The 13,696-nt window shown below is 40.3% G+C and overlaps 1 protein-coding gene and 1 long non-coding RNA gene across 2 annotated transcripts in view; one reads left to right on the plus strand and one right to left on the minus strand.

The window, feature by feature from the left end:
* Positions 1 to 13,696, minus strand: part of LOC107727070 (probable phospholipid-transporting ATPase IF) — a 57,662-nt gene that overhangs the window by 8,644 nt on the left and 35,322 nt on the right. The window contains 9 exon segments of the mRNA XM_016536835.1: positions 1,027 to 1,160; positions 8,407 to 8,572; positions 9,774 to 9,877; positions 9,957 to 10,022; positions 10,967 to 11,105; positions 12,128 to 12,290; positions 12,358 to 12,559; positions 12,776 to 12,929; positions 13,120 to 13,323. Coding sequence (XP_016392321.1) covers positions 1,027 to 1,160; positions 8,407 to 8,572; positions 9,774 to 9,877; positions 9,957 to 10,022; positions 10,967 to 11,105; positions 12,128 to 12,290; positions 12,358 to 12,559; positions 12,776 to 12,929; positions 13,120 to 13,323 — 1,332 coding nt within the window.
* The window catches only part of LOC107727071 (uncharacterized), a 25,581-nt gene continuing 23,258 nt past the window's right edge, over positions 11,374 to 13,696 (plus strand). The window contains exon 1 of the long non-coding RNA XR_001638322.1: positions 11,374 to 11,387. This is a non-coding gene — a long non-coding RNA (uncharacterized LOC107727071). The remainder of the gene's footprint in view (positions 11,388 to 13,696) is intronic.

Consider the following 13,696-nt stretch of genomic DNA (forward strand, 5'->3'; position numbering starts at 1 on the left):
ACGGAAACAAGAATCCTCTTGGGAGACTACAGTTAGCAGTGTCTCACTCAATCATGATGTGGTCCCTTGTTGAGTTTTTCTTTTCGATAAATGAGCCGATAACAGCGGCGGTAGCTGTTGACCGTGGCTACCGTTGGCCAGCCAAAGCAGAGGTCTTCTCTAGTACCCTGCGCTTCAATGGCAGTGTTCTAGCCGTTAAACTGGAACAGGAATCTTATATTTAGCGAGACCAGGTCTCCGTGTACTCATCTCAACACTGCGGAGAAATTTTGGAAGCGCCCTGCTTCCCAAAGTGCGGATACAGACAGTCAAAACGATTACGTGAAAAGCTGAGGCTTAGGAGTGCATTACGGTCGCATGCCATCACAAACCCCTCCACGGAGAGGTACACACGCAAGGCAAAGACTAACACGCAGATTCAAACACTTGAACAGGGATGCAATGTCTCAGAACACGTAATGACAGGATGTTCCATGGATCAAGTCATATAGTACAACATTCGACGAGCATATACTTGCATAAACTGGTGCTACAAACGTTTGCCTTGCTAATAACTGGGTGTGATGTCTGAGAACGAGGATGACGAGACAGCTTCATCGATTATGGACTCATATGGAGGCACAAGATCTTCAGCAGAGAACATTTATCTGCCACACAGAGAAAAGACACGATAAGCGACACCAGCAAAGAAGGACGCACCTTGAAAGAAGGTGAAGACGATGAAAGACGAAGACAATGGGTTGGAAGGGCTGATTCAAAGTAACTTCATGGCAATTTTTACGCTTCCTTGTATACGTACGTACCTGGAGCATCCCAGGCGATGAAGCTCGCTTGAACTTCTAGCTAATCTTTGTTACATTAAAGGCAAATTAATGCACCCGTTTCTGTCTTAAATTCTACATTGTGATCATTAGGGAATGCTTTGAGTGCACTGGCGGCCATCACTCGTCCAGGGCCGCAGGCTCGTCGTGCTCCAGCTTGTAGGAGATGTGATTACAGCAGAGGCTAGAGAGAGAGCGGTCGCACCTGGTGGCCCGAGCGGGGTCGCAGCGGCCCATCATTCGCTCCACCAGCCGGCCCAGCCGTGAGCAGGCATTTTGCCCCTCTGAGAAACAGCACATGGAGTCCACGCATCCGATGCCCTGGTAGGCCTCAATAAACTGGAAAAAGAAAGAGAGATGTCAGCCAGAGCACGAAAGAGATCAAACCAAACGGTTCCCAACAAACATCTTCAATCTGCACTGATTTGATGTCCATAATGGGCAATGACTAAATGTCTTAATATTTTGTCATATTGGACACTCTTTACATATCAACTTTAAAATGTATTATTTGTCCTGTATTTTACTACAGCACTTCCACAAAAAGGGCACAAAATTGGGCTTGAAACTGAAGGGGTTTAAAAGGGCCTCGCTCTTTATTTTGTAATAAACATCTATTGTTGTTTGAAGTCTCCAGTAGTTTGTCGTTTCATCTCTTCTGTTTCTTTTTTAACTGTGAAAACAAAGGCACAGGCCAGTGTTGCCACCATGTAGACTAAGTAGTGAAAGAAAATCAAGGCACATGCACAAGCGCATGCAGATTATGCATGGTTGGAAACATCAAGTTGAGCATGTTCAGTATGCACCTATGGTAAAAACCGAAGTACACTTTAGGCTTAAAGTGATGTGACTGGAAACAGATTTCCATGCATAACGTACAGACTTCACTTAAAGATAATGAAATTTGTTATAGATTATTTCCATCGTCCATTATTGTTTTATAGATAGGTTGCTTCAGACCTAATTAAATAGATCATTCCACCACAATGGAGTTGCAGATTTGGCTACATGAATCTATCACTCAGTGGCTACGTAACTGGGACCAAATTTGGTTTGTAGTTAGTGATAAACTTACATTAACCTTAAAGAAAAATATTAATTTGATCATATTTCTTGCAGTAACTTACTTAGAGAATAACAATGAAGTTGATAATTTAATATCAATGATTAATCATTGATCAAAATTTTCCCCTACAATGAATTAAATGTCAATTCAACGGATTATGTTAGAGAAGTTGGCCAAGACGACTAATTTTTTTGAAGGGTGTGAAGGGTTGTCTTTATTGCTTAAAAAAAAAACAAAAAAAAAAGTAATAGTACATAATGTGAAGTAATCAGCAATCGCAGGATTTATTCATGCTATTTTATGCCAGATTGGAATTATACGCTGATTTTCTGTCATGGTCTATGGACCCCCTGAACTAGCCTTGGCCACCCATGTATAAAACTCTAGCTCCGCCACTGTACAAAACATGAGAGTCTGGATTGGAATGAGACAATGAATGAGACAATAAATGACCAAAAAATGAATACATTAGAGTGATAAATGATGCCGTCTCTTCAGAACCACAGACATCCTTGGCCTCGACAAAAATTACAGTTCCCTTTAACTCAATATTCAATTACTAAGACGACGCTAAAGACCAGCATGTTAAATTACAGCCCGAGTGCTACAACAAGACTTTATTCAAATCAGATTCCCAATCAAATGCACTCAAAAACCAACCAAGGAGGAAAAACAGTGTATGCAGCCAGAATTGAGAAAGTCAATTCTTTGATCTCTCTCAGGCAACCTGACTAGGCATTATGCAAACTACCAATATTAACATTAAATCCCTTTGGACTCACTTCAGCATGCCTTGCAGAATTAGTCTTGAGACAAATGTGTTTGTTGACTAATGCATAAATGAGGACGTTAGTTGCACACTTTGTCCTAGCATCTACAAGGAAGGATGCTTGACAAACGCCCTACTAGCATCCACAAATACTGTGAACTATAATGACAGACACGTTCAGTCACGTCACAAATACAGTCCATGTTTCCTTGATGTTTCTTGTTAACCTGAGTTTGACCATGTGCTGGGTTAAAGATTTAGCTATTACAACATGGACCTTGGCAGTTCTGCTAAAAAAAAATCAATATTAGCAGGAAGTTGCGGAAAGATTAAATGCCGCATGACTTCAACAGTGTCCTGAAACTGTAAATAAAGAGGCAGTTTAAGCGAAACGTGCAGTTCTAATCAAAAGCAGAACCTGTCCAGTAATTTCTGGAGGCTATGACTAACCACCAAATGACAAATGATGCTGCTGTCATTTCATCTCAGTTAGAAATAAATGTGCTAACTAGTAATAAATCACATTCACCGGCGTAATGCCTGTAGAGGTAAGAGAGTCACATGAATAACTGTGGCTGAAACTGTTCAAGGGCTCACTTACTGGAGCTAATGATCAAGTTCTTGGTCTCAACCCGAGTTTATTTGAGCAGTACATACCTGAAATAGGAAAACTGCTTTTAAACAGACCAGAAAAACCAACCTGTGATGTGAAACTTAGGTTTTCAGTAAAAGCACTAGTGTGGAAATGCGAGTAAATCTCCTAAACAATCGTTTACTGTGAGTACTGAATACAGAAGTCTCTCCTGAACTCGTAATGGTTGACATAATAACAACATTTAGGCATCTTGCAGCTGTGAACCAAAAACATGGAGGTCAACGGTTGGCAATTTCGTTTGGTGTCCAAAAAATTTGACAATTCATTAGGGCTGCAACAACTACTTCATAAAATCGAAAACAAAAATAAACCAGCAAATTGATTTATCAGGTCTGTGTGTTGTGCATAGAAAATATCACCAATCATTTCACTTTAAAGTAGTGAGCAGCACATTTCTTTAGACAAAGCGCATCCAGAAAATAGTGGAGGACAATGAATTGTAACTAATAAATTAAAATCAATTAATTAAAAAATATTATGTTTGGATTTTTCATCCGATTAATCGAAGAAATAATCAACAGATCAATAGATTTTCAAAATAAGTGTTAGTTTGCAGCCCTGCATTGCTAGTTTGGTATATGCATTTAATTCAAGCTTAATTTGTCATTAATTCAGTAAATTCAGTTGTAGAATGCACTTGTGTAATAAAAACCATACACTGAAGAAAATAAAGCACTCAGGAATGCAGTGACAACCATATTTGCCTGCAGTGTGTACATGGCCATAGTAAGACAAAAACATGCTCTTATATTATAAACAAAGAGCAGCAGCATAAGCGTTACTAACAACCATTAGTGAATCACAGAGAGCTGTCAGTAACTGTTCAAAGAGCAGCTCATTCAACTGATGATTGATGAAAATACAAACAAATGTTTGTCACATTAAACACAAACACAGTGTCAGTGATGGAGATGATTATGGGAAAAAGAACAATAAATAAGGATGATTAAGGAGACATGGAGACACATAAGGCACTTGAGGCGGATTAGATTAGACCAGCAGAGTCTCCAGCGAATGGATGGTCATGTAACGGACAAAGATCTAAGAGACTCATGCCACTCGCTCCTGGTTACATCACGGGGAGAGCTAGTGTCACATGACAGGATGAGTGGGTCGTGGCGGTCACATACTGTACACAGCCTGATGGGGGAAGAGTACTACCTAGGGGAGGGGTGGGGCTGCACCAGAGGTGGAGGAAAAGCAGCGATCAGTGGCCGATTGTCCTCCCCTCTGCTCCCGATTTCAGCAGTGTCATATTCTGAGCTGACTGAAACCTTATCCGCTTCCATCTGGAAGAACAAAACAGCGCGGTAAGTCTCCCAAACGGATGAAAACAGAAGAAAGGTGAACGAGCATGTAACAGCCCCACGTCCACTGTGAGAAAACACTTCTGAATTCGAAGGCTCTGTTCCAAAACCTAGTGAGCTGCCTACATAGACAGCATTTTAAAGCATCGTGGACTTGCTGATGTGAAGTCTGCTCCAAAAGGTGAAGAAACGTTCGCAGAGCAAGCTAATTCCTCCAAGAAACGTTTAGTTATTATATATATATATATATATATTATTAGATCCGACTATAATTATAATGCACTATTTTAACCAATATTTGTTTGTGCTTCGTATATTTAATGTGATGTCACAAGTCGAAACGAAAGCGAAAAAATACAGTGAAAGATATGGGAATAATGACGACAAAATAAACATCCAAAGCTATTCAAACTAACCCTAAAGAACATCTTTCCAAACAGCCTATTTTTTTTATGAATGATTTCATAACATTTAAATTTAGTGTTATACAAAAATGGTTGAGTAGACACCACCAGAATGAGTGCCTCGTCCATTTCGGATCTTTGGTTTTGCTTTGTTTCCAAATTACGAATTTCTGCCAAAACAAAGGTCACAAACTTGGGTTTTCAATAAGAGCTCTAGTGTGAAAAAACACCTTAAAATCTTTAAATGCTTTAAAGAAACCTAACCGAATAAGACAAAAAGTCACAAACATGAGTCCTCATCGCAAAAGAGTGACAATCGCATTTCTAAATAAAACAGAAATCTCTACTAAATACAGGAGTCTTTCTTTAACTCACTATGGTTGACATAATACCAACATTTTGGCAGCTTGTGGCTGTAAAACAAACACATGGAGGCCAACAGTTGGCTAAATAACTCTAAAATAACAATATTTCCGTTTGGATACTGCCTTAGAAGGTAGAACAGGAAGTAGACAGGAAGACAGGTCACTAGGTTTTGGAACGTTTGGAAGCCAACATCATAGAACTTTTTTTTTTTTTAGACATTTTTGCAGTCAAAAAGTCAAATTCAGATTTTAAGTAAGCCTTTTTACTGATGTCTCGCTGGAGCTGGACTGGAGATCATTTTCTCTGCTCGTTGGTAGAGACTAAAAAACAACTGTTTTGGGAACATGCAGTCCGGATAAACATTTTTCAGAGAAAAAAAAAAACTAATTAAAAAGCTTCCCAACACTAGTGTACAAAAAGCATCTATTAATGGGGCTGTAAGCTCAAGCTCATGCTGTAAGAGGATGCTCTCCAAACACGGCCACGTCTGCTTTAAATCTGACCTCCACAATCATGCACTTGCAGGTACGGGTTACGCATGCAGCGTGAACTGTTAAAGCACGTCAGGTGTTTATTCCGCTCCTTCCCCTCTGTTAGTTCTTCCTCCACATGCAGTGTGAGAGTGTCTCTCCTACTCTACCTAATCTTGCCCAGCTGATTCTTGGCTCTGGACAGAGGCTGAAGTGCGATGAAGTCATCACCTATAGCCACGTGGTTGGTGTACATCTACAGAACACACAGAGGGTCAGTAAAGAGGAGGAAAAGTCACATGTGCAGTTATACACACTCACACACACACACTGTACACCACAATCCACTCAGCACACATTCAGAAAGGACAGAGACAGGAAACAGGAAACAAGCAGCAGACGCAGAGAGAGTGCACTTCGAAACTATCGGGTGTCATCCGCAGGGCAGCGTGTGCTGACGCCACAGAACCGTACTGCAGCAACTTCAGTTACCGCTCGCTTAGGAAAGTAGAAAAAGATGTGAATATAAGGATTGAAATAGTACGAAAGGAAGAAAATAAGCGTTTTAATTCTCCTGTGAAGGGTTAGACGCGAGTTAAAGGGGTCATATGACGTTGCTAAAAAGAACATTATTTTGTGTATTTGGTGTAATGAAATGTGTTTATACGGTTTAAGGTTCAAAAAACACATTATTTTCCACATACTGTACATTATTGTTTCTCCTTGTGACGAGTGGGGGCGGGGCCGAGAGCAGGCCTGGTCCTCTCTCCTCTTTCACTGTCGTAACTCCTCCTTTTATCCTTCCGGAGCTCCTCCGTGGGACTCGAGACCGGTGGGCCCCGCCCCCACTTGTCACACTCCTCTATACCCCACCTTTCTGAAACGCGTTGATTTTTACTAAGCTCATCGGTCTGAAAAGCGAGGTGTGCTCTGATTGGCCAGCTATCCAGTGCGTTGTGATGAAAGAGGTTGGAGCTGACAGCTTTATGTTCAAATCCCAGCTCATGGTCCTCTCGTTTTTGTCACCCTTTGAACTGTCCTATCTGAAAAAAGGTAAAAATGGCCAATAAAAAAAAAAAAAAGTGAAAAATTGGAGAATACAAATTTGATATTTGGCTTAATTATATTCATATATAGTCTCTCATTTGGCACAAAACCAAATATTTCCATGCTGGCAAGGTAACATTTGTTTGCTAACTGTTTGATTTCTTTTAATCGACAAAGCTTAGCATTTCACTCAACTTTTCATTTGCGGAAAAAAAAAAAAAAGGTTTTGGCATACAATCACCAGTGGTACTCAGTCCTATGCAAGACAATAACCTAAAAGGAACTACAAACTATAAACCACCCACACTCCAAATTATGAACTTACAGTTTCACTTGTAGCCATAGTATCATTACAAAAATGAAACTATTTTAAAACTTCAACTTAGCTTTTGGTGTTTGATTTTTCGCATATCAACAGAAAAGCCGGCGCATAATCAGAGTTTATGGCTTTAAGTGCCTGATATACTTCAAGCAGAATGGAAGAACGAACGGGTGTAACAATCTCAAACAAAGGGTACGTTTACACGACAACGATGCACTAAAAGGGGAAGTTTTTTCTTTGCATTTTTGAAAAGTTTTGTGCACAGACGACAACCGTTTCACACGGATACGCAAAAACGACTAAAAATCCTGTATTATTCATGCCAGGCCAGTAGATGGCAATGGCACTTTTTACATAAACACTTCACACCTGTGCACATACTTATACACCGAACATGTGAAACGCACGTCAACGTTTTCACAAATTCATGTTATTATTATTATTTTTTTCTTTTTGGTAGTTTACACAGATGATAACGGTATCATTTTCAGAAAATGTGCACTTTGAAACCAGTTTTCAAAAGTTTGCATTTTCAGGCCTGTAAAACGCCGTTGCCGTGTAAATGAATCGCCAAAATGGCATTTTAAACACCATCAAGCCGCCATTGGTTCATGATGATAGGCGGGTGTGCTTTGGGGCTGCGGCTTCTATTGTGGAAATCTTTTAAGGTTAATTTCTTTCGATCAGTCCGCTGAGGTTAGCCACGAGTAAAAGCATGAATGCATTGAGTGCTGAATTGTAGAGCTGGTGCAAATATATCCACATCCCTATGATCAGATGATCGGTTCAAACTTTCAAGACTTTTTTCAAAATGTTCACACAAATACCTATTTACAGGAAGCAACCTCTAGAATAAGCAAGCAAGCATGACGCTACAACCTGCCATTGTTTATTCGGATAATTCAACCATGCATCGCATTGTGAGTCCAGACATAATAAGTGCCCGCTGCAGAGGATTTTTAATAGTGCGATGAATGCTGGTGCTGTAGTGATGCAGTGAGTTTAAGTGAAGGTGAGCTGCTGGTGAGAAGTCATGCGGTGACGTGAGCCACATGCTGTGTTACTTCATCTGTGTCATCTTTGAAAGCATAAATCTAGAACAATTGCACATGTGACACACACACTCTCACTCCATCTCAATCAGAGCTCGAGCGTTTGTGGTGGAAGTCTGACGCTCACCTGAGATTTCTGCGTGCTGGTGGGCTGCAGGTGCCTGTAGAAGACTTTCTTGATGACATCTGGAAACAGGCAGGTGATGATGATGATGATGATGGCAAACCAGGCCGAGCCGCTCGACAGCAGCTGAACAAAGACGAAGTACATGTCCTGTGTGTGAAGAAATGGCCTAGCAGAGAGGAAAACTTCAATTAGACTCCAACAAGCGTTTGATAATGCTGTCCAATATGCAACTAATGAGCAATCGGGCAACTGTTTCAGAGCCAAATACTGAGCACAGCATTTCGACTGTATTCCAGAGTATGTCGCCAAAGAGCGAACGGTTATCACCTGCAAATCAACAATTCAATAAAAACTATTTAGAAAGGAAAATTACCAATTTAGACATTGTTCTCGACTTCCACTTTCTCACACAGGACAGACAAAAACAAGCATGTTGACAATTTATCACACTCCTTTTAATCAGTGACTCAAGTCATTGTTGATTACTGGACAAGGATTTGAAGAAAAAAAAAAAACCCTCACTTCCAGCAGATGCAAGATTTTAGAGTATGACTACAAAAACGTCAAAATCTCATGCATTAATGGCATGTTTTTTAAAAAGTGTGTCAAGTTACAGGTAGTTCAACTTAAAATAAAAAATAAAAAATGCATCTCAAGACCCTGCGCTCTTTTCCCAAGCCACTGTGCTGCGTCTCACATTTTTAAAATGAAACAAACACATATACATCTGTAGAACAATACCTGTTCTGGCCACTAGATCATTGATTCTATTCAGTGAAAAATGCTTGTTCACAATTTACAATGTAAATTACACCATCTAAAATAAATACATTAAAAAACGCTGAATATTGAAGGGATTTGTGTGTACACTACCACTTGACATATGTTTGCTTTATTTATTTGCAAATTAGAGGGAAGGATTATTATATTATATTGGGTTACACTTTATTTAAGGTGTCCTTGTTACAGTGTAATTATGCATTTAACTAACTACATGCACTTACTATATGGTTAGTGTCAGGATTTTATTATAATAGTAAGTACATATAACGTGTAACAAGCACACCTTAAAATAAAGTGTTACCTTATATTATTATATATTTTGTTATAAATTATAATCTAAGTATATCAATTTTGAAAACTTGAAAAACTCATATTTGTTGACCACTAAACTGAATATTGTGAAAGACACATTCCTCTAAAACAGACCCATAATGCCGATGGATATGAGGTGGGAAAGCATGATTTCTTTAAAGTTCAGTCAAAGTTCAAATTAATTTGTAAAAAAACGTACAAACGAACGGCAATACAAAATGTTATGCTTGCTTTTCTGAAGGCATTATGGGAAAACGCAGGCAATACAGTACCAGATGATGCCGCCATAAAACAAGGAGAAGATGAAGTAGAAGGCGATGGAGCCCCATGTGACAAAGTGGTTCATCCACGTCCAGAAATGAGTCTCTAAGGCCAGCTGTGGAGAGAACGGTGCAAATGAAGCTCACGTGTCATTTAAAAACCCACGTATATGTTGCATTTACGTATGAACTCACCTTCAGCGTGACCGTAATAACCATCACAGTGAATACTAAAGTGCCAAACGTCCAGTTTCCAAACATCTGCAAGAAAGAAACACACATTTTAAAGACTGTATGACAAGATTATTAAATTAGCCCATCGTGGTTGTTAACATGTCATATGGGGGGGGGTTCAATTCACCCCAAAATAAGTATATCAAGAGAGATTCCGGCTTGTCGTCATGTAGGGCTGGACAATAATTCAATATCAATATGTATCGCGAAATAATTTTTTTCAATAACGGTGATATGATTTTTAAACACATTTCCGATATTTCAATATACATTACCAGTTTCCCATACATTGATTTATTTGTGCCGTTTGACTTCGTTGAATAAACATGAGCACTAATATATCGTGATATCAATTTTGGCCATATCGTCCAGCCCTATCGTCATGCAAAGTGCGAGTGAAGGAGCACTTCCGAATCTTGTCATAACTCTGCCCCATAATTGAGGATGGCAGAGTATCAAAAGAATAGAGATCAGAGCCGCTCGTACAGCGAGCAGCGAAACCAAACCAGAGAGACAGCTGCTCATTAGAGAGGACACATGCATCAACTGGAATCCAGTCAACTCTTACCAGTTGCCTGTTAGCTCGCAAAATCTGAAAGCATGCACGGCAAGAAAGAGAAAGAGAGAAGCAGAAAAAGAGAGAGAATATGGATTAGTAAAAGCCAACAGTACGGTACAAATGTGCCAGATAACGGTGTAATTAGTTGGACGATTGATGCTTTGTGTCTGTAAGCTGGAGTTAATCAATAGTCACTAACATTGTTAACGTCTCACTAAGTGCATTCATTACCTTAAGCGCTTCTAGCTGAATCATTCAGAGAGCATCTCTGAGATCTATACAGAATGCTGCTTTGTGGAGGATATCAAAGACAACTTTCATGCTAGCACAATAACAGTCCTGCCACAGACACACATGAGCATGAATGAGAGAAGAGGAGAGAAGGAGGAGGTGACGGCGGAGAGACGCTGACCTGTCCGTTTCCCATCAGTGTGGTGTCTTCTCCCATCAGGATGTAGGAGCCGAAGAAGAAGACGAAGGCGTGGCAGAAGCCCAGGAAGGTCCAGTACAAGAAGGTTTTGAAGGACAGCAGGGAGTTTTTACTGATGTCTCTGATGAAGGGAAAGAACATCATTTTATCCTGATTTGTGGGGAAAATAAAACAACAAAACAGGCTCATATTCCCATTACAGCCAACATTAAATTAAAACTGACCCCATTTACTTTGGAAACAAAGAAAAGGTGCAGGTACTTTTTTTTTTGTAACGGTTAACTTAAACTATTAAAAATAACTGTAAATAATTGAAATAAAGCTAAAAAATGAGAACTAACTGAAATAAAATAAGTTGAAGTACTAAACAGTGTAATTTTAGCATCACTGATATACTATTATAGTATTTTCTTAATATTTAGTATTAGACCTTTTTTATATATTTTTTGTTTTCATTTAAATTGTACAATTTTAGTAATTTTGTTGTGTATTTTTGTCATTTTTATTAATTTTAGTTTGTTTTTAAATATGTATTAAAGCAATAAGCCCCGTGAAGCCATGGTTTACAGTGAATTTATAACAGCTAAGGGGCGCTTAGGCACTCGGCTTTGTGTCGTAACAACGCCCCTTAGCTGTTATAAATTCACTGTAAACCACGGCTTCACGGGGTTTATTGCTTTTATAAAACGGTTATTCCATATACGTAGTAAGGTTTCACAGAATAAAACAGAGCAAATAAAGTGTAATGATATTAATAAAAACAGTATTCTTCCACCAAACAATGTAGTTCCTCAGAAACAGTTGTGGTTCCAACAAAGTGGTTGCCGAGCAACACACAGAAGTAAACAAAGGTGTATGTTTGTAGTGTAATTTACAACAGCCAATCTATATCAATCTAATCTACAAAAACTATTTTTGCTGTTTTGTGGACTACTGATTTAAAAATCTGGTTTTCACTATTATTTTCCCCTAAATAAATAAATATGAGTTTTGCAAATCTTTCAGTGAAAAAAACAAACAAACAAATTTGTCAGTCCTGTTGCCAGCCCCAGTAGAGATCGGCAGTGTGTACTGTACTGTTGAGGGGTCTCTAGGATCAGGGTTGGGAAGCTCTGCGCTTGAGCTCTTCTCCTGATGCTGTACCTGTAAAGTGCTGGTTTGCTCTGCAGAACATGTGGATGCACCAGCTGCTCAAACAGACTGTATACCAGTATGGGCAGAGAGGTGAAGCAGATATTATACAGCGTCAGATACACGCTGTCATAAAGGGTCTGCAAAGCACAAGAGAGCATGTTAAACATCCACACTAAAAATGAAACGGGACTCCGATCACGCACAGTGTCAAAGGTCAAACTGAAGCCTCCAGACTTAACCGACTTCTGCTGATTTCTAAAAGTAAGCAACAGCAAAAATGTGAATGTGTCCACGTACATTTGAATTGCACGCCACATCTTCTCCTGTTCGGCACCTACCAATACCAACGTGAGCCTCTTGGATCATACTGACGTCGTTGGCTCCATCTCCGATGGCTAATGTAATAGGCTTCTCAGGAGAAGTCTTCAACAGTCTCACCACCTGCCAAACACACCGCAGCCGTTAACACCAGCGCTTTGAGAACAAGTCAAGTCACCTGTATTTATACAGTGCCAAACAGGAAAACAGTGTGAAAACAACAGGCCAGTGTGGGGCGATTTAGCAGGGACCGGCCATATTAGTGTGTGTGACCTCTGGCCTCGTGAGGATAGAGTGAAACGTCAACAAACGGACATAAGAAAGGGTTAGGTGACTCACCTTGGCTTTCTGGAGAGGTGCCATTCTGCAGCAGAGCACCGCCGAGCAGTTCTTACACACCTCCATGAAGAGTTTCTCATGTTCCCGCAGAGCCAGGGAAAGGCTGGCCCCGTCCACGACCAGCCCATGCTGGATCACATGATCCTCTTTGATCCTGCACAAACACAGGCACACATCACACCCATCTCAAACAATCAGTCCTACATATTTAGTCTGATATTTCCATTCAACACGGAAGGAGAAAACCACTGTCACATCATGCTTGTGTGAAATGCCACTCTGAATGAAAGAGAGTATAAACAGGGCTTGAAACCTCACAGAAAGGGTGCGCTAAGGTGTTGTACCTGCGGGCTAGTCTGCGGAGCTGCTCGGCACACTCCCTGTCTGATTTCTGCTGCACGAGCTCCAGGATGTTCATGGTGCGATGGAAGTGACCACAAGAGAGGCTCACGCTAACCGCCGTCTCATGCTTGTCACCGGTCAACACCCACACCTTGATCCCAGCCAGTCGCAGAGATTCAATCGTCTCCTGGACCTTGTCCTGCAGCACTTGGGGACATTAGCGGTCATTGGCTCAGAAGTGTGCAGCTCTTTCTCACACACATACATTATTGTGCTTGTGTCATTATTATGCAGAATGCATTTCTCTGCATGGCCTGGTCACTTGCATGTGCACACACACACACACACACACACACAGCAGGTCAGAGCATCTGAATTTTATAGCCCACAGTAACAACACAACCACAATCAAAAATAATATATTTTGATGCAGTGAAGACTAGGCTTGCTGCGAACACCGGTTAACGTCATTTGCCTACCGCGGCACCGCCCCCCACCGTCGTTTAGATTTTTTTATAGTAACAAAAATCATTTAGCCTTGTTCAGTTAGAGGACCGACACTTTTAAAAACTAAACGCT

Source organism: Sinocyclocheilus rhinocerous, unplaced genomic scaffold (assembly GCF_001515625.1).
Source record: "Sinocyclocheilus rhinocerous isolate Xijiao unplaced genomic scaffold, SAMN03320098_v1.1 scaffold1960, whole genome shotgun sequence".
In the NCBI taxonomy this organism is placed as follows: domain Eukaryota; kingdom Metazoa; phylum Chordata; class Actinopteri; order Cypriniformes; family Cyprinidae; genus Sinocyclocheilus; species Sinocyclocheilus rhinocerous.